This window comes from Dreissena polymorpha, chromosome 5 (assembly GCF_020536995.1).
Source record: "Dreissena polymorpha isolate Duluth1 chromosome 5, UMN_Dpol_1.0, whole genome shotgun sequence".
NCBI lineage: Eukaryota > Metazoa > Mollusca > Bivalvia > Myida > Dreissenidae > Dreissena > Dreissena polymorpha.
In genome coordinates this window covers 31,010,814-31,037,669 of record NC_068359.1, presented here as the reverse complement: position 1 = coordinate 31,037,669, position 26,856 = coordinate 31,010,814, and the positions used below count along the sequence as shown (strand labels likewise).

Genomic DNA, 26,856 nt, shown 5'->3' with positions numbered 1-26,856 from the left:
GCTTGTTGAGCCTGCACAGACTTATTGTGCACAACATTTTCCGCCTTAACAGAATTTGGGTAAGAAGAGACTAACTTTAAACAAAAACTACTACGAAAGCTGAAAGTTTAATCCCTAATCCGCCAGTGCAGACATCACAGGCTAATCTTGGGTGACACCTTACGCACATGCATTAAACCCTGTTTTCCCAGGGCAAGGCTAAGTCATATACCTCATCCCTTTCACGCTCATTTTCTGCCTGAAGAACTATCAATCTACAATGAAAATCACATGAAACAGTAAGAAACAATACAAATAAAACAGCAATAATATGATACTTTCTTTGGATTTACAGTTGCATATTTGCTGCCTTTTATAACCATTATGTTTTATGAATAATTTACGACAAATTTTAATCAGACATTCATCTAGTAATTTCAATGTCACATTGAAAAGAAATTTTTTAAATGTCACCAATGGCAAAAGTATGGTAGCTTATATGCAGCATGATAATTTGGTGTCAGCCTAGCGACCAGGATACCGCTAATTCCATACCAGCCATGAGAGCGCTATCTACATCTTCCCCACAAACACAAAGTACTAATTCTACCCAGGAAATGGGCTCAAGAGCATTTTCAATAAGCCTTAGGATTTTGATTAACTCGAGGTAAAATAAATATGTTTAAAAAAAGGAAATCATGCTATACCGCCTATGTTTTGCAGTAGATATCTGAAAGATGTTTCTTCTGTCGTCTGCTTCGGACGGTTCTGCAAACACGCCGTCCTCATTGAGATCCAGAACGAGGCTGCCAGCCACCTGACACATTGAGACAGTATTTGAGCCCCGTTCTGGGAAAACGAGACTTTATGCTCCCGCCTCGCAGTCCACAAAGGCTAACCAGGGATGGGATGACACTCTCGATCTGCTTTATGGGATTTTTTGTTTAAAGATAATCTCTTTAAAAGAAAATCCAGTTACGGAGGAAAGTGTCATCCCTAGGAAGACAATTGACCCAAATACATTAAGTCAAGTTCTCCCAGAACAAGGCTTATTTGGCCTTACTTGTGACTGAAGCTGATTAAAAATTTGTTTTTTGCATTTGTTAAATTTAACTGAAAAAATTCTAGCAAGCCCCTCTTTCTTGATCTTAGAATCTGAGCACCCTAATACCAAGTATTTCAAATTAATTCCCCGTGGTGTAGACGATAAGGTGTCCGCCTAACAATCTGGAGGTCACGTGTTCAAGCACCACAGGGAGCATTCCTTTAATCTGCTTGAAAGACACCAAGTACTGGTTCTACCCAGGAAAGGGACTCAAGAGCGTTTCAATAAGCCTAAGGCTTTCTATGCAATCCAGCTAAAATAAACAGGTTTAAATATTTTAAATGCATTATGGAAGCTTAAATTATTAAAATGTTTGTGAAATGATGCCAATTCTAAAGTTTGTAATCTACGTTTTTAATTGTGATTATTCATTGAGAAACGAAGCCAGGTGACAATAATTATTGTCTAGGATTGCAAAGGAATCAAAAACAATTGGCACAAGAGTGGCTGTTACATGGCAAGACATGGAACTAAGTACCTTACAATTTATCAATTTAATATTACTACATCTAAGTTATTGTATAATACAAACAATTGAAAATAATATAACAAACGAATGGTTGTGGTATTTCTCTTAACAACTAAAATAAGTCAGGAAAAGTAAACTCAATATCATTCAAAATGAGAATAATTTAAAAAATGATTTTTAACAGTTTAAATCACAATTTTTAACTACATCTTTCAAATGTTCGCAGTTTGGCAATATGAAAATTAAAATAAAATTGTCATAGATTCAAGCAGAGAAGTATGAATAAATATATGTTCCCTAATTGATAATCATCATTATTAATCGTAAGCATTATAAAGCATTACACGAAGCCCTTAAGAATCTATATTGTAGTGGTCCCAAGTGAGCTTGACTTCTAAAGAACCAGGGTTTGATTATAAGCACAGGCACATTTTTAATCAATTATTTTTTCTTGTGATTATAATTATTTAAAACTATTCCAAAATTATAAATTGTTTTTTAAGTAAATTGATTTCATTACATATTTAAAAAAAAATAAAAAAATAAGTGAACAATTCCTTCAACAGAACATTTTGATTAGCATGGGGTTTAATAAGTAGAAAAAATATGCATAGGCATCAAAGGTACAAAAAGGAACAAGAGGGCCTGAAAGGCCCATAGTCGCTCACCTGAGATAACAAGATATTATTGGGACAAATCTTCTGACCAAGTTTCACGAAGATCGGAAAATAAATGTGGCCTCTAGAGTGTTAACAAGGTTTTACTATAGCCATATAAGGAAAAATGCCCCACCCCCTGGCAGCCATGTTTTTCAACCAACCGGCATCATTTTTGAACTCGTCCAAGATATTATCAGGATGTATCTTCTGACCGAGTTTCATGAAGATCGGACTATAAATGTGGCCTCTAGAGTGTTAACAAGATTTTACTATAGCCTTATATACACTGTAACTCCAATATAACGCGAATGACGGGGTCCAAGCCACGCAACAGCGTTATAAACGGACAGCGTTATAAGTTTTGAGCTTATTTATTTATATTGTCATGCTGTGTTGTCATCCGCAAATACATGCATATAAATCGAATCGAACGATAACAGTATATATACCGTTTTTCTAATGCGCACATTTGTCCGATAATCCAATATAATTACAACATCACTTACGAAAAAATAATGTTAAACATTTATTACAAGAAATATGTTTCCGAATTTCGTAAACAAATTCATTTGCCTACGCCATTTTTCCGAAAAATAGTACAGTGCATTATGGGACACAGCTTTCATTGGACGAGCGAATTTAAATTTAGATTGAATGCAATACGATACATGCACAAAGTAATGTTTTATTGCGTCGTACGCAGCATGTAAAAAACGTGCTTTCCGTGGACTTTCTGATAACGGGCAAAAATTTAAGTGAATCTCTGTTAACAATTACACTGCGTTAGCATGTAAATAAATCGTCAGGATTTTTTAATTTACTTTTCATATACGTACTGAAACATTAAACATACACAAAGATCTTTTTATGTATCAAGCTTGTATAGCATATAATAAATGATAACACACACAGCCATAGTTTATACAATGAAATACAATACACGATAAATATAAAACATAAACAGGTAATCGTTTTAAATAACTTTAATTTGATAATTATTACGCTTGCACTTACCTTATTGAAATTAGCGCACCGAACCGCTCTGATAGGGAATACATGTAATAAACACGGACTCGCGAATTTTCACACCTTTATTGACATTACACAACAGATTAACACCAATAAGCTGTCGAGTGTCGTTTAACCTCTAATCGATTATAATCAGTTAAACATAAATACAAGTAGTTGCATAACATGGATTTGAATCAGAAATGGAAGGTTGGAGAAAAAATGGGATCCAAGCACCCCCCGGCGTTATATTGGACACAGCGTTATAACGGACCGCACTATATTGGAGTTACAGTGTAGCCATATAAGGAAAACTGCCCCGCCCCTTGGCAGCAAAGTTTTTCAAGCAAAGGTTACAATTTTTGAACTCATCCAAGATATCAGTGGGACAAATCTTCTGAGCAAGTTTCATGAAGATTGGAAAATAAATGTGGCCTCTAGAGTGTTAACAAGGTTTTACTATAGCCATATTAGGAAAAATGCCCAGCCCCCTGGCGGCCATGTTTTTCAACCAACCGGCATCATTTTCGAACTCGTCCAAGATTTTATTGGGATAAATCTTCTGACCAAGTTTCATGAAGATCAGACAATAAATGTGGTCTCTAGAATGTTAACAAGATTTTACTATAGCCATATAAGGAAAAATGCCCCGCCCCTTGGCAGCCATGTTTTACAAGCAAACGTAACCATTTTCGAACTCATCCAAGATATCATTGAGACCAATCTTCTGACCAAATTTCATGAAGATTGGACAATAAATGTGGCCTCTAGAGAGTTAAAAAGTCAAATGTTGAAGCAGCACAACGCACGACGGACGACGGACAAAAGGCGATCACAAAAGCTCATCATGAGCACGTTTTGCTCAGGTGAGCTAAAAATAGAATGTGTGCATGTAACGTATATGACATGTGCAATAGATGGATATTGGAAACGGCATACCTTTCCTTTCTATGAATGAACATACAGAAATCAGATACACATATGTGAAATTGACATTATTTATGTGAACAATGGTGGGTGTTCAAATCCAATATAGACAGTGTTCTTCGTAAAAATTTGAGTAGCAAGTTATATTTTCAAAGAAGCCAGAGGCTACAAACTAAAACAGTCATTTTTGGCCTTGTTTTGAATTGAAAATTTGGGGAAAAGTAGCTGGGGCCAAGATTGTTTGTAACCGGTGAAATCGCCGGCTGGCGGTGCCTATTGGGAACGCTGATTGAGTTCTTCCATATTCCATTGTTTTTCTTCTTTTTCAAAGAAGTCAAAGGTGAGGTGAAAAACTAATTAACAAGATGTTTACCAGGATTATTAAGAAAGGTGTTTAGCTTTTTATTCTTAATAGCATTTGACTTTAGCTTTCCCATACCTTCCACAGTATATGTGCTTTCACCATCACTTGAGTGACAAATAAAAGGGCCCGTATTCACCAACCCATTCTTAGACTTAAGAATAAAGAAAACACATAAAACCAAGAAAAAAATGTCCAGCGTTAACCGAGTAAAATACGTCCAGCAGTTGAAACAAAACAGGTTCATGTCAAGTTTGACTCAAACTAAAAGCAATTCTTGAAAATTATAATCTAAAGAATATTCTTTATTCTTAAACTTTAACCTAAAAATCGTTTGCTGAATATGGGCCCGGATCTCAGAAACAAACACTTGTAACTATTGAACAATCTGCATCTTGCCCGTGTTTATTTTAGTTTAAACTAATTACCTAACAGTTTATATTTGTCCCCATTAAATACATTGGGGGTGTTTTCCTTAAAAGTAAAGGATGTGGATTCTCATTATTACATGCAAATTAAGAAACAGTCCCTTTTCATGCAGGGGTCTTTTTTTGGCCCAAAATAACAGCCTTTTACAGGCTGTTTCCAAATTGAAAAAAAAGTAACATTTTCCCCTAAAAATCTGACCAAAATTTCCCCCAAAAAATGCCCAAATTTTCCAATAAACTAAATAATTGGTTAATTGAGTTTATTATATAGCAATATAATTCCTTAGTAATGTAAATTCTTAAATGCAGGTAAACATGCACTTATATACAATAGGAATACTGTTCCTACACTGCTTGTTTAGCGCTAGTAAACAGATTTGCGGGACTGAGAATTTACGAGTGTTTAAAGCAACAAAGTCATTTTCATGATTAAGGTCTTTTAATGACCAGATGAACAATTTTACCTCTATCCACTTCTATCCTATTAGAGGAGGTACAAACATAAAATGTAGTGCAAGGTAAACACAAACAAATTAACTATTTAAAGGCAAAGTTTGCCCAATAACCGTGGAAAAAGAATTACATTGGCACAAAGTTCGCCTTTTGTTTTCAGAAGCATCAATGGAAAAGATTATCTGACGTAACTGATCTGATGTATTTCATTTGAACATGTCTACATTATGTGCAATTGCATGATGGGTGAAGAAGTTACCATTAGAAATTTACCTTTAACTTAAAAGTATAACTTGGCCTTAGATGTATGAGGAGGGTAATACACGCAACACACTGTATCCTCATGGTGAACTTTTGTAGTAAGTTATTTTACAATTGCATGATGAATAACGAAGTAAAAAGCTTGGAGTGACTTACGTAATAACAAAAGCACGCACTTGTACTCAATCATAATGACAGTAATATCAAGTTTTTTCAAACAATGTTGACTAACATTACAGACTTAAATCAGTGCTTAAAACAAAAGAGATTTTTGCTTACAAGATAGACCTAAGTGATTCAAGAGAGATATTAGTGTAAAGATGAAAGTTATTAGTATTAAAATGCAGAATCTCTGTTAAATGCCAGAAAAATAACGTAATTGTAATTGAAGCGGCCCAGGAAAACTGAGATTAATGGATGTTTGTAAAGAGTTGTCTCGGACGATACTTTCTGCCTACACTGGATCCTCATTAAGAAGAGACTTCCTTGAAGCAAAAAATTCTATCTTAACCCTTTGAGTGCTGGAACCGGATTTTGAAGGCCTTTGCAAACAGTTTGGATCCAGATGAGACGCCACAGAACGTAGCGTCTCATCAGGATCAAAACTGTTGCTATTCTGATAGTATTCTTTGAAAAACAAGATGTGTTTGTGAAACACAATGTCCCCCTATATGATATTTGACCTTGTAAGATGACCTTGACCTTGTGAAGGATGACCTTGACCTTTCACCACTCAAAATGTGCAGCTCCATGAGATACACATGCATGCCAAATATCAAGTTGCTATCTTCAATATTGCAAAAGTATTCATAAAATAAGCGATTTGGGACACATATATTTGACTTCTGACCTTGAAGGATGACCTTGACCTTTCACCACTGAAAATGTGCAGCTCCATGAGATGCACATGCATGCCAAATATCAAGTTGCTATCTTCAATATTGCAAAAGTATTTATAAAATAAGCGATTTGGGCCACATATATTTGACCTCTGACCTTGAAGGATGACCTTGACCTTGACCTTTCACCACTCAAAATGTGCAGCTCCATGAGATACACGTGCATGCCAAATATCAAGTTGCTATCTTCAATATTGCAAAAGTATTCAGAAAATGAGAGATTTTGGCCACATATATTTGACCTCTGACCTTGAAGGATGACCTTGACCTTTCACCACTCAAAATGTGCAGCTTCATGAGATACACATGCATGCCAAATATAAAGTTGCTATCTTCAATATAGCAAAAGTTATTGCAAAATGTTAAAGTTGGCGCAAACAGACAGACCAACAGACAGACCAACAGACAGACCAACAGACAGACCAACAGACAGGGCAAAAACAATATGTCCCCCACTACTATAGTGGGGGACATAAAAATCGAAGAAAATGCTTATTTTAGAAATTCAGTAGGCGACATTTAATCAGAAGACAAATTTCCCAGCATGCAAAGGGTTACGCAGAAAGTGTCATCCCTAATTAGCCTGTGAGGACTGCTCAGTCCAATCTAGGACAACACTTTAGGCATACGCACTAACCCCTGTTTACCCAAAGAGCTGCACAATTTGAAGGTCAATATTCTTAAGCCTTTGCATGCTGGGAAATTTGTCGTCTGCTAAAATGTCATCTGCAGAATTTTTAAAATTAGCATTAACTTCGATCTTTTTCAAAGAATACTATCAGAATAGCAAACAGTTTGGATCCTGATGAGACGCCATGTTCTGTGGCGTCTCATCTGGATCCAAACTGTTTGCAAAGGCCTTTAAAATTCAGTTCCAGCACTGAAAGGGTTAAGCCTTTGATGGTGTGCACCAGATTTTACCTCATCCCTGCACTGGCTCATTAGGTTGCCAGCCTGCGTGAAGAAGAAAACCCTCTCCCACTTGTTGCCGATCAACTGCTTACTGTCAACACAAACATATGTCTATAGATATATAAGTCATAAGATCCTAGAGGGGCAGTATTTGGCAAGTAAATGTTCCTTAACCCTTTACTCCTTATAAACGCACTATGAATTGTTTGTAGTCTCTTAGAAAATCTGATTACATTTAAAATCTTCTTTACTAGAATCAACTTTTAAAGACTTAATTTCCAAACCTTATAATACTGATGGGCAGCAAACCGCATAAAACCTTAACAGACTGCGAGTTACTCGCAGGCTGTTCTGGTTTTATGCTGTTTGCACATAAGCATTTTCACTTTGCCTCTGTGTGGGAAAGGGCTAATTATGAAGCTATTTCTAGGTGCAATTTAAAACTTGCTCATTGTTAACACAATCATATGACAACAGACCATATGAGGGGGGGGGGGATTTGAAAAGTACATGTTCCTTAAATCTGAAGCTATTTCCATGTTTAGGTCCTTCCAAATATGCCCAAATGCTTCCTGTGAACTCAAGCATGTCTCTGTATAAAATCATATACAGTCTACTCTCGTTATCTCGACATCGCATACCTCGATTTTATCGATATGTCGAGGTAAGCTCAATGTTCCAACTTTTTACCTTCTTCATCTATATTAATAAACATCGCATATCTCGATTTTCGTTATCTCGCATAATTCGATATCTCGATATAAAAGTTTGTCCCCGAGTCCCAATTTTACATGTATTTACTGTGGTTTATCTCGAAGTGCGAATAACTGTCCCAGTGTCGGCAAAGGTGAGAATTTTTTTCTTTGATACTTCACCGTCCCGCTTCGTACGGCTGCTCCCGATTCTGTGCGGTAGATAATTGATCCGTTAATTGCATTCATGACCACACATGTCTAATGTCATTAGCCATTAACAATTGAGTAAGGCTTGTCCCTTTAACTGCCATTAAATGCAATTAATCCACAGCCTAACAAAAGGCCGAAAGACTAATTGTTTTTACAAACAACATTCCTAAATGCATTGAGTTATATTTTTGCGTATATAAACCATCGCAAATTTGCAGAATGTTGTTCTATCCTTGAACAGTCATTATTGTTGCTAACTTGAAAGACAATTATGAGTTGTAGGTCAAGCAATCCAGAGAAGGACCCGGTATCAAACCCGGGGGGGATATCTGGATCGGCCAAGAGGGGGACTAAGCGGAAGCTTGAAGTTAAGTCGTTCAAGGAAAAGTACGCGGCCATCATAGAAGTCGAGAAAGGCCTAAGACCAAGAAGAAGATAGCAGAAGAGTTTGGCAACCCGCAAAATACACTCTCGATGTGGATCAAGAAAAAGGACGAGATTAAGGCGAAATTCCACTTAGCAGGTATTAAGATGTTAATAACAAGGTAAATTTTTGTCTTACTTTTTCTTTGAAAACGCCTAATCCCATATCTCGAGCTCTCATTATCTCGATATTTTTTCTTGTTCCCGCCCACTTCGAGATAACGAGAGTAGACTGTAATCTCATATATCCTTAACATTTTCACCGGTATGCGTTAGAGGTTGATACAATCCTTTGCCTATGAAAGCCAATAAGTATTTTTAGTTTTAATCTTTTTTTTTTTATTTGGAAAATACTATTTACTTACCTACTGCATTACCATTTTAAACTTTCATTAGCAATGAATATTACAACCAATGTCATTGTAAACTTTCATTAGCAATGAATATTACAACCAATGTCATTTTAAACTTTCATTAGCAATGAATATTACAACCAATGTCATTGTAAACTTTCATTAGCAATGAATATTACAACCAATGTCATTGTAAACTTTCATTAGCAATGAATATTACAACCAATGTCATTGTAAACTTTCATTAGCAATGAATATTACAACATCATTTTAAACGTACAGTTATTTCTGCACTGTTTTCATGGAATTTTATGTTCTTGAGATGCTTTGAGAGTAGTTCCATCATAGGCTTACATAGTGGACAGAAGCCATTATCAACAAAAAAATGTCTCAATCAAGTTTCCTAAATTCTGAATGGCATGTTTTCAATGAAAGTCTTAATGAGAAAAATCTTAAAGAAATACTGAACCAGTATTTATTTTGAAAGCTGATTTCAAAGTGTAAACTGTATATATTATAGTAAATCCATCAGACCACAAGTCATAATAGAAGATAGCCAGATACCTGTGCCAGGCACATATTGCATGGTTTACACAATAACTGACTTATTATAAATATAGTTGGTATATACTATCTGCATAGTTTCGTATAAAGAGAAATCCAGATTTCAGTTTCTTGGTGATATTAAGTGGTATATCACTGACATATTGTAGCATAATAAGTGGTATATCACTGACATATTGTAGCATAGTAAGTGGTATATCACTGACATATTGTAGCATAATATATAAGGACCTCTCTCTGGGAAAACCGAGCTTAATCCATACACATAAATTGTCATCACAGATTAGCCTGTGCAGTTTGCACAGGCTAATCAGGGATGACAATTTCCGCATCTATGGAATTTTTCATTGAAAGGAAGTCTTTTTAAAGCATGCTTTTAAGCAAATGCATTAAAGCCCATTTTCCTACAGGAAGGCACTTATACAACTTTAGGATGTACATGTAACAGTTATCAGGAGGTCGCCGTGGTTTAATGGATATTGTGTCAGCCTTACGACCGGGAGGTCATGAGTTCGATCCCCATTGTGGGAGAATTCTTTAGATCTCCCCCAAAGACACCAAGTACTGGTTCTAGGCCCAGGAAACGAACTCGAGAGCGTCTCAATAATGCAATCAAGCTAAAATAAATAGGTTCAAACTAAACTAACTAAACTAAACAAACAGTAATCAAACCTGCGTAGGAAGAGGTATCCCGATTTCTGGGCGAGGGCTATGTTGGGTGGTATGTAGGGCATGTTGATGGGGGGCTCGGCGTGGTAGAGGTGCTGACTCTGCTCCTCTAGCGTGTCTATCAGCTCCACCGTCTTACGTGTCTCCACTTGCAGCTCAGACTGCACTCTGAAAACAGTCCCAAATAAAGCGGTATGACTAGATACCGAAAACAGTACTGTTTACGCGAAAACAGTAACATGTACCGAAAACAGTGTTTCATTATTAAACAGTGAATATTAAGACGAAAACATCGCTTTTTCCTATGCCTGGTTTAAAAAAGAAAAGTAGTTTGAAAATATTTCAACATATATGTTAAAACTTTTAAATAAAATTTATTTTAATAACAATAATCCACATTCAGTTTTTTTTTCGAATACGAAAACAGTAAAATGTACGCCCGAAAACAGTGAACAAATATACGAAAACAGTATGTATTCAATATGTAAGTAAGAAATAGATATCGATAATACATAACCAATACTATTTTATTCATTTGTAATGAAGTTTATTTTTCCAAGAAACCAAAAACAGCATAGCAAACGGGTGTCATAATTGATCGCTTTAATATATTAGTTTTTAACGTCGGCAATTTTTTATTCAAGTACCGGTTCGTGTGTTCTTTTGTGTTACATTTTCTATCAATATCAAACTGTGATCATTAAGGGGTTGTAATTAGAGATAAACTAAAGAACTTGATTGGTATAATTTGTTCGTTGTTTTCACAATTTAATAATCATATTCTAATTGTTTCAATAAACATTGTTGTTTTCCGTGTAGATTGATTAAACCAATCATAAAAGAATTACTCAAATCAGACCGACTTAACTGGGTATAAAAAGTTGGAAGTTCAGTCTTGAATCCTTCTTAATACTGTTTAAATTCCTTGTGATAACGTGTGAGTGGCTTACAATGGCAATTGACAAGTGTTTTTGCATTTTAGTAGAAATAACTTCACATCATTTATTCTTGTACAGAAAGTTACTTTAAAATAAACAAAATATGCAACCTATTAATTTTTTGTTTGTTCGTCAGTCGTTGTCAAACACCTTCAATTGTTTGCATAAATTTATGGGGGCGCATTACCCTTTTTGGACTGTTAAGTATTTGTCGCAGTTATCTGTCAGGTGTGAAGCCATTGTTTAATACCGATTTACATGTGTACAGATTTTTCATTCAATTACGCAAATGTTATGGGCCATTGCCTGCCCTAAGGGATTTATCTGCAAGGTTTTATTACCTTAATCCGGCCATAAAAATGATTGATCGAAGTGACACCAGATAAGTGAAAATAGGGTAGAAATCATATAAAATAGCGCTTTAAAATGCAATAACACAGAATATACAGAATATATTATTAGACTTAAGCATATAAAGCTCATCGTCATAAACAAACATATAACAATAAAAGCATGCGTTTTAAGTTAATATAAAATACATCATTTCAAACAAAGATCAATTTAAATATACATGAAATGAAACTTTTTTGGCGAGAGTGTCACATGGTTGTTTATACATAATAACCACATAATGTCCAACATAGCTTTATAATTGCAATAAATATTACGTTATCATGTACCTATATTTTTTGCAATAGAAATATTATAATTGTATACTATATGTATACTATTTTAAAATAAAAATGTTATATTTATTCTCTTTGTCGCACTAATAATTGTAGAATGTAATTTTGTTGTTTTAAGCTTTATGCATCCTGTTTATAGATTCTTTGATAAATCGTTCATTAAAGAACACTTGTTACATTCCTTTTAAAAGCTATTGTATTTTTATTGTTGTAATGGAAAATTTTGATTTTAAAGGACATTAAATTATTTAAGCAATGTGACAAACAAGCAATTTCTGTATTGAAGCATTTCAACTTAGAGCCGATAATATGAGTCGCATTCTGAGAAAACAGGGCATAATGTATGTGCGTAACGTGTCGTCCCAGATTAGCCTGTTCAGTCCGCACAGGCTAATCAGGGACAACACTTTCCACTTTTATGGCATGTTTCGTTAAAATGAAGTCTCTTCTTTGCAAAAATCCAATTTAGGCGGAAAGTGTCATCCCTGATAAGCACGTGAAGACTGCACAGACTAATATGCGACAACTCTTGCCGCACATGCATTATGCTCAGTTTTCTCAGAACGCGACTCATATATAGATTTCTATGTTAAAAGGATTTTATGCAACAAAAAAGATTGAACAATTATTGGAGAGTTCTGTTGTCGTTTTATTTTGTGATACAACAGGATTGCTTAAAGAAAGTATACAATTTTAAACACGGTCCAATACCGAACGGCATATTATGCATCTTATTATGAAATGTTATTTATTTCCAGATTGTCTTTATGTAAAACATTTATGCTCGTTTAATTTAATTTTGTCTACCAGAAATACCAATATCTAAAATGTGTGAAAGAATAAAATATATATTTTGTTGATGTATTCTTTTATATTACCATTGATTTAATTACAAGTACCGTCTTAAACATATTTTAATCTTCGCTTAAATGCTTACTGAAGTTATCATGTATTAAAGTCATGATTTAACTGAAATATCATGATGTAAAGGTGGGAAATCAAACTGTTTGCGGTAAATTTACTGTTTTCGGTATCATGTCCTTGTATTATATAATGCTTCCATCTTAAAACAGGAATAAAATGCTTTTTTGTAAAAAAGAAAAAAATGAATATAAAGCATCATTTAAACGCGTACTGGAGTCAACAGTCATTAAAATCATAGTTTAACGATGTAGAGGTGGGAAATCTCACTGTTTTCGGTACATGTTACTGTTTTCGCGAAAACAGCACTCAATGTATTCTTTTATATTACCATTGACTTAATTACAAGCACCGTCTTAAACATATTTTAATCTTCGCTTAAATGCTTACTGAAGTTATCATGTATTAAAGTCATGATTTTAACTGATTTATCATGATGTAAAGGTGGGAAATCAAACTGTTTGCGGTAAATTTACTGTTTTCGGTATCATGTCCTCGTATTATATAATGCTTCCATCTTAAAACAGGAATAAAATGCTTTTTTGTAAAAAAGAAAAAATGAATATAAAGCATCATTTAAACGCGTACTGGAGTCAACAGTCATTAAAATCATAGTTTAACGATGTAGAGGTGGGAAATCTCACTGTTTTCGGTACATGTTACTGTTTTCGCGAAAACAGCACTCAATGTATTCTTTTATATTACCATTGACTTAATTACAAGCACCGTCTTAAACATATTTTAATCTTCGCTTAAATGCTTACTGAAGTTATCATGTATTAAAGTCATGATTTTAACTGATTTATCATGATGTAAAGGTGGGAAATCAAACTGTTTGCGGTAAATTTACTGTTTTCGGTATCATGTCCTCGTATTATATAATGCTTCCATCTTAAAACAGGAATAAAATGCTTTTTTGTAAAAAAGAAAAAATGAATATAAAGCATCATTTAAACGCATACTGGACTCAACAGTCATTAAAATCATAGTTTAACGCCACTATCACGATGTAGAGGCGGGAAATCTCTCTGTTTTCGGTACATGTTACTGTTTTCGCGAAAACAGTACTGTTTTCAGTATCTAGTCATACCCCAAATAAAGATAGGCATTGAGCTCAGACTGCACTCTAAAAACAGTCCCGAATAAAGATAGACATTGTCAGACACTGGACCTCTACCCTCCATCCAAGGGCTATACAAAGCATTGCAACATCATTACTAATCGTGGGATATTTATTTTTGCTGAATTTGATAGTTGACCGATGTACGAATTTAACACAAACAAATTCGAAAACGAAAAAACTTAAATTTCTCACTTTTGTACCTAATTTAGAATTCCATGAATGTACAATTCCATGCAGATTAAAGACTTTACAAATAACTTACATGAATAAGAAAAAGTTAATGGCCATTTGAGTAATTAACCACTTAAGATTTAGGCAAATTGGCCCTGCCGATCACTGTCAGGCAATATGCAGATGGGCATGACGTGAGGGCAGCTGGAGAGATTGGCCCATAACCTGGAAAGGATTGCCCAGAACCTTGAGAGAATTGCCCAGAACCTTGAGAGAATTTCCAAGAACCTGGTGATAATTGCCCAGAACCTGCAGAAAATTGCCCAGAACCTGGAGAGAATTGCCCAGAACCTGGAAGGAATTAACCAGAACATGCAGAGAATTGCACAGAACCTGGAGATTGTTGCCCAGAACCGGGAGAGAATTGCCCAGAACCTTGAGAAAATCAGCCAGAACCTAGAGAGAATTGCCCAGAACCTGTAGATATTGCCCAGAACCTGAAGAGAATTGCCCACAACCTAAAAGAGAATTGCCCAGAACCTGGAGAAAATTACCCAGAACCTGGAGAGAATTACCCAGAACCAGGTGAGAATTGCCCAGAACATGTAGAAAACTGCCCAGAACCTGCAGAGAATTGCCCAGAACCTGGACAAAATCGCCCAGAACCTGGAGAGAATTGCAAAGAACCTACAGAGAATTGCCCAGAACCTGGAGAGAATTGCCCAGAACCTGCAGAGAATTGTCCAGATCCTGCAGAGAATTGCCTAGAACCTGGACAAATTGCCTAGAACCTGGACAAAATTGCCCAGAACCTGGAGAGAATAGCCCAGAACATGGAGAGAATTGCCCAGAACCTGCAGAGAATTGCCCAGAACCTGCAGAGATTGCCCATATCCTGCAGAGAATTACCTATAACGTAAAGAGAATTACCCAGAACCTGGACAGAATTGCCTAGAACCTGGAGAGAATTGCCCAGAACCTTGAGAAAATCACCCAGAACCTGGACAGCATTGCCCAGAACCTGGAGAGAATTGCCCAGAACCTGAAGAGAATTACCCAGAACATATAGAGAATTGCCAAGAACCTGGAAAAAATTGCCCAGAACCTGGAAATAATTGTCCAGAACCTGGAGAGAATTGCCCAGAACCTGGAGAAAATTGCCCAGAACCAAGATTCCTATAGGAAACTGGTCGGCAGCCTATGTTCTAGACCGGACCACCGGTCAAAGATGAGACGATGCTAGTAAGCTGAATGATTACATTAATGTTCTGTAGGAAATGTGTGGTTTACACAAATACAATATGCCTGTATGTACTTACGGATGTATGCTTACACTGATGTTCTGTAAAATGCTAGTATATACTCACTGCTGTTACGTGCTGTATGCTAACACTGATGTTCTGTCATACAATATGCCAATATGTACTTACTGCTGTATGCTAACACTGATATTCTGTCATACAATATGCCAGTATATACTTACTGCTGTATGCTAACACTGATGTTCTTTCATACAATATGCCAATATGTACTTACTGCTGTATGCTAACACTGATGTTCTGTCATACAATATGCCAATATGTACTTACTGCTGTATGCTAACACTGATATTCTGTCATACAATATGCCAGTATATACTTACTGCTGTATGCTAACACTGATGTTCTTTCATACAATATGCCAATATGTACTTACTGCTGTATGCTAACACTGATGTTCTGTCATACAATATTCCAGTATGTACTTACTGCTGTATGCGAACACTGCTGTTCTGTCATACAATATGCCAGTATATACTAACTGCTGTATGTTAGCACTGATGTTATGTCATAAAATATGCTAGTATATACTTACTGCTGTATGCTAACACTGATGTTCTGTCATACAATATGCCAATATGTACTTACTGATGTATGCGAACACTGATGTTCTGTCATACAATATGCCAATATGTACTTACTGCTGTATGCTAACACAGATGTTCTGTCATAAAATATGCTAGTATATACTTACTGCTGTATGCGAACACTGATGTTCTGTCATACAATATGTCAGTATGTACTAACTGCTGTATGCTAACACTGATGTTCTGTCATAAAATATGCTACTATATACTTACTGATGTATGCTCACACTGATGTTCTTTCATACAATATGCTATAAAGTACCTACTGCTTTATGCTAATACTAATGTTGAGTCATACAATATGCTAATATATACTTGCTGCTGTATGCTAACACTGATGTTCTGATACACAATATGCCAGTATGTTTTTACTGCTGTATGCTTACACTGATGTTCTGTCATACAATATGCTTGTATGTACTAACTGCTGTATGCTAATACTCATGTTCTGTCATACAATATGCTAGTATATACTTACCTCTGTATTCTAACACTGATGTTCTGTCATACAATATTGCAGTATATACTTACTGCCATATGCTTACACTGATGTTCTGTCATACACTATGCAGGTATATACTTGCCATTGTATGCTAATACTAATGTTCTGTCATACAATATGCCAGTATGCACTTACTGATGTATGCTAACACTTATGTTCTGTCGTACAATATGCCAGGATATACTAACTGCTGTATGCTTACACTTATGTTCTGTCATACAATATGCCAGTATGTACCTACTGCTGTATGCTAACACTGATGTTCTGTCATACAATATGCCACCGCATTGACATCTGCCTGATATAATGTTTCCTGATAATATTTTGTTATATCATGGTCAACAGGAAGTTCTTATATCAGTAATGTGGGGAGGATGGTGATAAACTCGGAATCAACTATAAAGTACTCATTGTAAGTAAAATCGAATCAGATTCAACAAAACAAACAATTTGATACCAGGATCTAATATATTTTAAACACAAAATGCAACACAAACAGCAAAAAACATTTTTTACAAATATTAAGCGTGCTTCCTCATGACGTCATTATTAACACATCAAAGAACACAAGTCATATTCTTTCCTGCTAAAACTGCAGCTTTTTAGCAAGTTTTGTCATTATTTCTTTAAAATCGGGGATGTAGAGGCATGATAAACAGAAAAACAGGTTAATGCCTGATCTTTTTGTAATGTATCAGGTTCGGCACGAATAAAATAACTGCTCGGCAAGCCTCGCCGTTATATTATTCTAAGCCTTGCCTGATATATTACAAAAAGATCAGGCTGTAACCTGTTATTCTCTTTATATACTTACTGCTGTATGCTAACACTGATGTTCTGCAGGAAGGTCTCCATGTCTGGTTTACACAGGGTCTCCTGGCCCATGCTGAAGTAAGCTCTCTGAGCGTGCACATAGCCTATGATGGGCTCCAGCAGGAAACACTTCCTCTTGTACTGGATGGCGTTCAGGGACGAGTAGTAGTGTAAGGCAGTCTGGAGATGGACAGAAAACTGGGGTATAGACATGACCAGCGCTCTGGGGACAATGGGGCTTAATGCATGTGTGTCTAGTGTCCTTGGAGAATAGCCTGTGCAATATGGGGCGACACTTTCTGCCTGGATTTTCATCTAATGAAACATTATGTGTATGTGTGTATTTATTTTGACCTTGCGGTCAAGGATAACCCATGAAAGTGCAAGCACTTATTTCCAATGGGGTCCTTTTTTTTTTTTTATGCTGAAGAGACAGCAAGCAGAAGAGACAGTATTGGGATACAAGGAATCTGGGTGCGATACCCTAGCTCTTTGGGAATAGATACCTTGGTTCTTTTACGTGCTCAGTGTATAGCACCGATACACGCGAGAATTACCTGGGTTTCATACCAGTACATCTCTAGTTGGGTGGGAAACACTTTAAGCATTTCTGAAATTTCCAGTGAACCGGGGACCTCTGTAATGGTAGACCAGAGTGTTACCACTCGACCACCGCACCACCCCATATAAAAACAGAAAGTGTCGTCTGTGGACTGCATAGGCTAAACTGGCACAACACTTTGCATTAAGCCCCATTTTCCCATAGCGCTGTAGATTATTATGTAGATCTGGTGACAGCACCTATTACCGAACAATTAAGGTACTTTTGAATGTGTTTGGGATTAGGTGATGCCTAGCAATAAACCTCTCTAATACATTTTCCTATCTATAATTGAGTGTAACCTTTCCAATACATTACATAAGGGTGTAGTATTTTACAAATGTCGGCTGCTATCGTAATTGTAGACCAAGAGAAAAATATCACATTCTTGATTTATGTTTTATTTCTTCTCATATTTTCAATAGGAAAGTATTAAAAGGAACAGTTTAAAGTGGAACTATTTTTTTACGTGACACAATCGGTAGTTATTTGGTTGTCTGGAATGTTGTGTACATTTAGGAGGCTCGACAAGAATAATTATATTGTTATGTCAATTTATCATTTGTCTTTGATACAAGGGCTGTTTGTAAAACATGCATGCCACCCATATGGGCTGTCAGTTGTAGTGGCAGCCATTGTGTGAATACGTTTTTTGTCACTGTGACCTTGACCTTTGACCTAGTGACCTTAAAATCAAAAGGGGTCATCTGCCAGTCATGATCAATGTACCTATGAAGTTTCATGATCCTAGGCCAAATTATTCTTGAGTTATCATCAGGAAACCATTTTACTGTTTCAAGTCACTGTGACCTTGACCTGTGACCTAGTGACCTGAAAATAAATAGGGGTCATCTGCCAGTCATGATCAATGTACCTATGAAGTTTCATGATCCTAGGCGTAAGCATTCTTGAGTTATCATCCGGAAACCAATTTACTATTTCGAGTCACTGTGACCTTTACCTTTGACCTAGTGACCTGAAAATCAATAGGGGTCATTTGCCAGTCATGATCAATGTACCTATGAAGTTTCATGATCCTATGCGTAAGCATTCTTGAGTTATCATCAAACCATTTTACTGTTTCGAGTCACTGTGACCTTGACCTTTGACCTAGTGACCTTAAAATCAATAGGGGTAATCTGCCAGTCATAATCAATGTACCTATGAAGTTTCATGATCCTAGGTGTAAGCGTTCTTGAGTTATCATCCGGAAACCATTTTACTGTTTCGAGTCACTGTGACCTTGACCTTTGACCTAGTGACCTGAAAATCAATAGGGTCATTTGCAAGTCATGATCAATGTACCCATGAAGTTTCATGATCCTAGGCGTAAGCATTCTTGAGTTATCATCTGGAAACCATTTAACTACATCCGTAAACCATTTTACTATTTCGAGTCACTGTGACCTTGACCTTTGACCTAGTAACCTGAAAATCAAAAGGGGTCATCTGCCCGTCATGATCAATGTACCTATGAAGTTTCATGATCCTAGGCGTAAACATTCTTGAGTTATCATCCGGAAACCATTTTACTATTTCGAGTCACTGTGACCTTCACCTTTGACCTAGTGACCTGAAAATCAATAGGGATCATCTGTTCGTCCTATCAATTTACCTATGAAGTTTCATTATCCTAGGCCTAAGCGTTCTTGAGTTATCATCTGGAAACCATCTGGTGGACGGACCGACCGACGGATGGACCGACCGACCGACGGACATGTGCAAAACAATATACCCCCTCTTCTTCGAAGGGGGGCATAAAAATGTGTCAATGGCATGAGGCAGGATATATCGAATACATGGTTGGTGCCGAGATGGAGAAAGTTTATCTGGTTCGACCCGAAAAAGAAAAAAATGGGTTGGCTAAAGCTCGCCCTATTTTCTTTTTCTAAGCCTCAAGGGATAAACTTTCTCCATCTCGGTACCAACCATGTATTCTCTATATCTCTGGCAGTATAATTATCAATTTTAAATTTAAGTACATTTAGCACAAAATACCATCTATTTTGCATTTATGTAGATTTAATAAATGACTGCTAAAAATAACAAATTTTTGAATCTATTCAACTGTGTTGAAATTGCAAACACATAATGATTTTGCAATTAAATTTGTCAAAAAAACATTTCTTTTAAACTTGTTTAACTAGAAATGAGGCTTACCAGTTTCTATACACAAACAGAAAAATGTTTTGATAGATTCTTTGAAGATTTCAAACAAAAATATAAATTATTATGTGTTTCTTGCCCACTGCTACTTATTTAACAAGGTATGCACAAATATTTGAATCCATACAGAAGAATTGTGATATAGATATTTTATTCTTAGTTGATAACACAGGGCTATAGATAAAAAGCATATTTGCGTTATTACGCAATTAAAATAACCAAAAACGTAATGTAATTCAAAATGAAGCATACAAAAACCCAAATACAAATTTAATAACGTAATTCCCAAAAATAAACCACGCGTCACGAAACGCAATTCTTACGAACACTTGGCTTATTTTTTTAGACTGGTTATTTTCCGTACAAAAATGTACCGGATAGTTTATATGCTGTCCTATGAAGAAAAGAAGGCAGTCTTTCTAGCGGTTATAAATCTTTGGGGTATTATTGTAATTAATAGTCTACCTGTCCGATTTCTACTTTGATTTTCAATGTATTCAACTCGAAATGACCCGAAAATGGGATGCATCGCTTTGAACAGCCATAACTTCATCAATTGTGCAGCGAAGTTCACAAACTTGGTCTTATTCAACGCAAAAATGAATAAACTTTAATCAAAAATTCAATTATTCTTTGTTGTTATGAACAGGTACGTTTTTGAATTCCATTTGTATAAATAATATAGTAACCTTAGTAGTTTTTTATTATATTATATGTCATTCCCTAAATTACCCATTTGAGTTAAAAAACCGGGGGTGAAAAACCCACTTAAGCTCAAAATTAGGGGGTGAAATTGTTTGCTAAAACTCTATCGAATTTACAAAAACCCTATTGTTGTCAAAACAGGGGGATTTATAATATTAACCCATATACTCCAAAAGTTATCTATAGCCCTGTAACATTTACACAAAACAGATTACCTTCCTATTACCAAAATTGGTTTTGCTAACATTAACGATAATTATAACAAATACTGACACACAATGCTCAATGACTTAAAGAAACAAATTCAGTGATTACATGGATTAACCATTATTCTGACAAACCTGCTTCAAACAATGACAAACAACTTTTCAGCTTTGTTCTGAGAAAATGGGGCTTAATACCGTGGCATTAAGTGTTATTCCAGTTTAGCCTGTGTGGTGCTAGCCTGTGTGGTGCTAGCCTGTGTGGTGCTAGCCTGTGTGTTGCGCACAGGCTCATCAGGGACAACACTTTCTTCTTACCTTAGATTTTCATTTAGAATATACTTCCTTTAAACGAAAAACGCAATAAAAGCCAAAAGTGTTGATCCTTATAAGCCTGTGCGTACTACATAGGCTAACCTGGGAAAACACTTCAGGTACATGCATTAAAAGTCCTGGTTTTCCAGAGGGAGGTTAATTTACAGATGACTATGCCCATACCTGGTGGTATTTCTTCCTCATGGCGTAAAGTTCATCATTCAGGTCAAGGACCTCTTTCTCCTTCTTCTTTGAGACTTTCATGAACCGGGTCATGGCCTGTTCATGTTCTACAAAACACAAATTCATGGTTATACCCTTGGAATATTTTTCACTGTTCAATTAAAACTTTCCCACTCAGAAGCAAAGTGAAAATGGCTATGTGCAAACAGCATCAAACCAGAACTGCTTGCGAGTAACTCGCAGTCTGTTCAGGCTTTATGCTGTTTGCTGCTCATCAGTATCTAAGGGTTGGAAATGAAGCCTTTAAAACTTGAATCTAGTAAGAAAGGTCTTTAATTAAATTTAAATTTCTAAGGGAAAACAAATGCATTAAAATATGTATTTATTTTATGCTTACCGGTGGTTTCTAGAGAAATATCAGTGAATTAAAACTGATAATTTCACTGTTTTAAACAATGAAAATTATCATTGAAAATTATTGATAATTTTCACTGCTTATGTTAAATGACGTCATTTTTTGACGAAATGACGTCATTTTCCCAACGAAATTCTTTAGTTAAACTCTTTAACAATGTATATAAACTGTGAAAAAAAGCATAAAATAAAAAGAAAACTTGTTTGGTTCGGTGGATTATCGATTTTAATTCACCCGTGATCATATAAAATATATATTTTCACTCATGGCTGCGCCAATCGTGAAAATATTATTTTCTATGATCACTCGTGAATTAAAATCGATAACCCACCGAATCCAACAAATATCCTCTATCTAATTGTGTCTTGTTCTGAGAAAACTGGGCTTAATTCATGTGCGTAAAGTGTCGCAATCTGCCTAGGCTAATCTGGGACGACACTTTATTCACATGTATTAAGCCATGTTTTCTCAGTGGGCGGCTTAATTTCTACACAGTACAATCCTATAATGGCTCTTAACCCTTTACCGATTGAGTCTTGTTCTGATAAAACTGGGCTTAATTCATGTGCGTAAAGTGTCGTCCCAGATTAGCCTGTGCAGTCCTCACAGGCTAATCAGGGACGACACTTTCCGCCTTAACTTGATTTTCAGTAAGGAGCGACTTCCTTGAAACTAAAAATACCATTAAAGCGGAAAGTGTCGTCCCTGATTAGCCTGTGAGTACTGCACAGGCTAATCTGGGACAACACTTTACGCACATGAATTAAGCCGTTTAAAAAAAAATAATTGGGGGGGGGGTGAGGTGGGGGGGTATAGTGTGAGAGTGTGGTGGTAATTTGTGAGATGATCTTAAAAAAAAATAAAAAAATAATAAAATAAAAAAAATAAAAAATAGGGGGGGGGGATTCAGATGGGGGGAGGGGGGGGTGGGGGGGATTCTTGGGTGCGATGGTTGGACGGTATTTCAAACATTTGTTTTTTAACCGTTTAAAAAAAAAAAATTGGGTGGGGTGGGGCGGGGGGAGTATAGTGTGAGGGTGTGGTGGTCATTTGTGAAATGATCTTTAAAAAAAAAAAACAGGGGGGGGGGAGGGGGGGGGAAGGGGGGGGGCACGGGCGATGGTTTGGGTGGAGTCTACTGTGGTATGTCAGGTAAGAGTAGTTTTGTCAAAGTATCAATCAAATCTAATCATTAATAAAGAAGTTATGGCAATTTTAGGAAAATTTAATAATTTGACCTTGAGAGTCAAGGTCATTCAAAGGTCAAGGTAAAATTCAACTTGCCAGGTACAGTAACCTCATGTCATAGCATGAAAGTATTTGAAGTTTGAAAGCAATAGCCTTGATACTTAAGAGGTAAAGAGGATCGAAACACAAAATTTAACCATATATTCAAAGTAACTAAGTCAAAAAGGGCCATAATTCCGTAAAAATGACATCCAGAGTTATGCAACTTGTCCTTTTACTGTACCCTTATGATAGTTTGCGAGTGTTCCAAGTATGAAAGCAATATCTATGATACTTTAGGGGTAAAGTGGACCAAAACACAAAACTTAAGCAAACTTTCAATTTTCTAAGTATAAAGGGCCCATAATTCCGTCCAAATGCCAGTCAGAGTTACATAACTTTGCCTGCACAGTCCCCTTACGATAGTTAATAAGTGTTGCAAGTATAAAAGCAATAGCTTTGATACTGTAGGAATAAAGTGGACCTAAACACAAAACATAACCAAATTTTCAATTTTCTAAGTATAAAAAGGGCACATAATTCTGTCAAAATGCCAGTCAGAGTTACATTACTTTGCTTGCACAGTCCCCTTATGATAGTTAGTAAGTGTTGCAAGTATGAAAGCAATAGCTTTGATACTTGAGGAATAAAATGGACCTAAACACAAAACTTAACCAAAATTTTCAATTTTCTAAGTATAAAAAGGGCACATAATTCTGTCAAAATGCAAGCCAGAGTTATCTAACTTTGCCTGCCCAATCCCCTCATGATAGTCAGTAAGTGTACCAAGTTTGAATGCAATAGCATTGATACTTTCTGAAAAAAGTGGACCTAAACGCAAAACTTAACCAAAATTTTCAATTTTCTAAGTATAAAAAGGGCACATAATTCAGTCAAAATGCATGCCAGAGTTATCTTACTTTGCCTGCCCAGTCCCCTCATGATAGTAAGTAAGTGTACCAAGTTTGAATGCAATAGCATTGATACTTTCTGAGAAAAGTGGACCTAAACGCAAAACTTAACCGGACGCCAATGCCGACGCCGACGCCAAGGTGATGACAATAGCTCATAATTTTTTTTCAAAAAATAGATGAGCTAAAAAATACATAGTAATTGAGTCAAGTAAAGCATATATTTTGTAAAGGTATAAATAAAGTACATATATATAGGGAAAAAGGCATATTTTTCTAAGTACAAGTTTGAAGAGTGAAAAAGTGGATTAATCAAATCAAACCCTACCATGTGCTGCTATTTGGAACATCTCATACATCGTGGAGATTTCTAAAACAGATAAAGTTGCATATGTAACTTATCCAACACAATCTTATGAACCTTGTCTTACATTATTATGGTATGTTTTGCTACAGCGTTGTGCTCAATATGGCGATATATTAAGGACCAGTACGCAGCTGCCGTACCAAAATGGACGAGCTGATATTAAAAACAAGTATTACAAATATCAACAGTTTACCTATACAAATATAAAGAGTATATTTCTTTGCTTTTGGGGTCATACCATGAAATATTTTCTTCAGTAAAATGGGGGAAAAAAAATTACAAATGAAAATGTGTACATTTAATAACATAAATGACACACAATTTCAATTTATAACCCAGAATTTGAGAAAGTAAAAATGTTCCTTTTTATAGGATGCTTTCGTTTATTCTTTTTGTATTAGTAACTTTTTAGATGTTTTATTGGTGTACTATTTTCTTATTGATATGTACAGTGGTAACTGGGTTAAACAAGAGCACCGCCTTGCGGGTGCAGACCGCTCATCTATTTTCTTTTTAAAGGTGAAGGTGAGGGTGTGGTGGTAATTTGTGAGATGATCTTAAAAAAAAAAAAAAAAAAAATGGGGGGGGGGTGGGGGGGGGGGTGTATAGTGTGAGGGTGTGGTGGTCATTTGTGAGATGATCTTAAAGGGATCTTTTCACGCTTTGGTAAATTGACAAAATTGAAAAAAGTTGTTTCAGATTCGCAAATTTTCGTTTTAGTTATGATATTTGTGAGGAAACAGTAATACTAAACATTTACCATCGTCTAATAGAGCCATTATATGCATCTTTTGACGATTTTAAAACCTAAAAATTATAAAGCGTTGCAACGCGAAACGATTGAATAATTTGGAGAGTTCTGTTTTTGTCGTTAAATTTTGTGAAACTACGAAGATTGCTTATATAAGGTATAAAATACGTTCAGCATGTGTACTCGGCGGAATAGCTCAGTAGGCTAAAGCGTTTTTACTTCAGGACTCTGGCAGGACTCCAGGGGTCACTGGTTCGAAACCTGGTCCGGGCAATGTTCTTTTCCTTTTTTTAATTTTATTCTTGATTTTTTACTGGAGCTTTTACGATCCAATGTTTAAATTTATCGATATAAAGCATTTAATGAATAAGTTAAAAAATGCCAAAATCTGTGAAAAGGCCCCTTTAAAAAAAAAAAAAAAAAAAAAAAAAAAATTAGGGGGGGGAGGGGGGGAGGGGGGAGGGGGGGGAGGGGGGGAGGGCACGGGGGATGGTTTGGGTGGAGTCTATTGTGGTATGTCAGGTAAGAGTAGTTTCATCAAAGTATCAATCAAATCTAATCATAAATAAAGAAGTTATGGCAATTTTAGCAAAATTTAATAATTTGACCTTGAGAGTCAAGGTCATTCAAAGGTCAAAGTAAAATTCAAGTTGCCAGGTACAGTAACCTCATGATAGAATGTAAGTATTTGAAGTTTGAAAGCAACAGCCTTGATACTTAAGAAGTAAAGTGGATCGAAACACAAAATTTAACCATATATTAAAAGTTACTAAGTCAAAAAAGGGCCATAATTCCGTAACAATGACAACCAGAGTTATGCAACTTGTCCTTTTACTGTACCCTTATGATAGTTTGTGAGTGTTCCAAGTATGAAAGCAATATCTATGATACTTTAGGGGTAAAGTGGACCAAAACATAAATCTTAACCAAATTTTCAATTTTCTAAGTATAAAGGGCCCATAATTCCGTCCAAATGCCAGTCAGAGTTACATAACTTTGCCTGCACGGTCCCCTTATGATAGTTCATAAATCTTGCAAGTATGAAAGCAATAGCTTTGATACTGTAGGAATAAAGTGGACCTAAACACAAAACTTAATCAAATTTTCAATTTTCTAAGTATAAAAAGGGCACATAATTCTGTCAAGATGCCAGTCAGAGTTACATTACTTTGCCTGCACAGTCCTCTTATGATAGTTAGTAAGTGTTGCAAGTATGAAAGCAATAGCTTTGATGCTTAAGGAATAAAATGGACCTAAACACAAAACTTAACCAGAATTGTCAATTTTCTAAGTATAAAAAGGGCACATAATTCTGTCAAAATGCATTCCAGAGTTATCTAACTTTGCCTGCCCAGTCCCCTCATGATAGTAAGTAAGTGTACCAAGTTTGAATGCAATAGCATTGATACTTACTGAGAAAAGTGGAACTAAACGCAAAACTTAACCAAAATTTTCAATTTTTTAAGTATAAAAAGGGCACATAATTCTGTCAAAATGCACGCCAGAGTTATCTAACTTTGCCTGCCCAGTCCCCTCATGATAGTAAGTAAGTGTACCAAGTTTGAATGCAATAGCAT

General features: G+C 35.9%; 1 protein-coding gene across 3 annotated transcripts in view; it reads right to left on the bottom strand.

Moving 5' to 3' along the window:
- LOC127832465 (DCC-interacting protein 13-alpha-like) overlaps positions 1–26,856 on the bottom strand; it is a 69,205-nt gene that overhangs the window by 39,082 nt on the left and 3,267 nt on the right. For all 3 annotated transcript variants that reach the window (XM_052357950.1, XM_052357951.1, XM_052357952.1), the window contains exons 5-11: positions 24,490–24,531; positions 21,609–21,715; positions 17,437–17,615; positions 10,379–10,543; positions 7,471–7,552; positions 687–796; positions 212–254 (exon numbers count right to left, since the gene is read on the bottom strand). In XM_052357950.1, the coding sequence (XP_052213910.1) occupies positions 212–254; positions 687–796; positions 7,471–7,552; positions 10,379–10,543; positions 17,437–17,615; positions 21,609–21,715; positions 24,490–24,531 (728 nt within the window). The remainder of the gene's footprint in view (positions 1–211; positions 255–686; positions 797–7,470; positions 7,553–10,378; positions 10,544–17,436; positions 17,616–21,608; positions 21,716–24,489; positions 24,532–26,856) is intronic.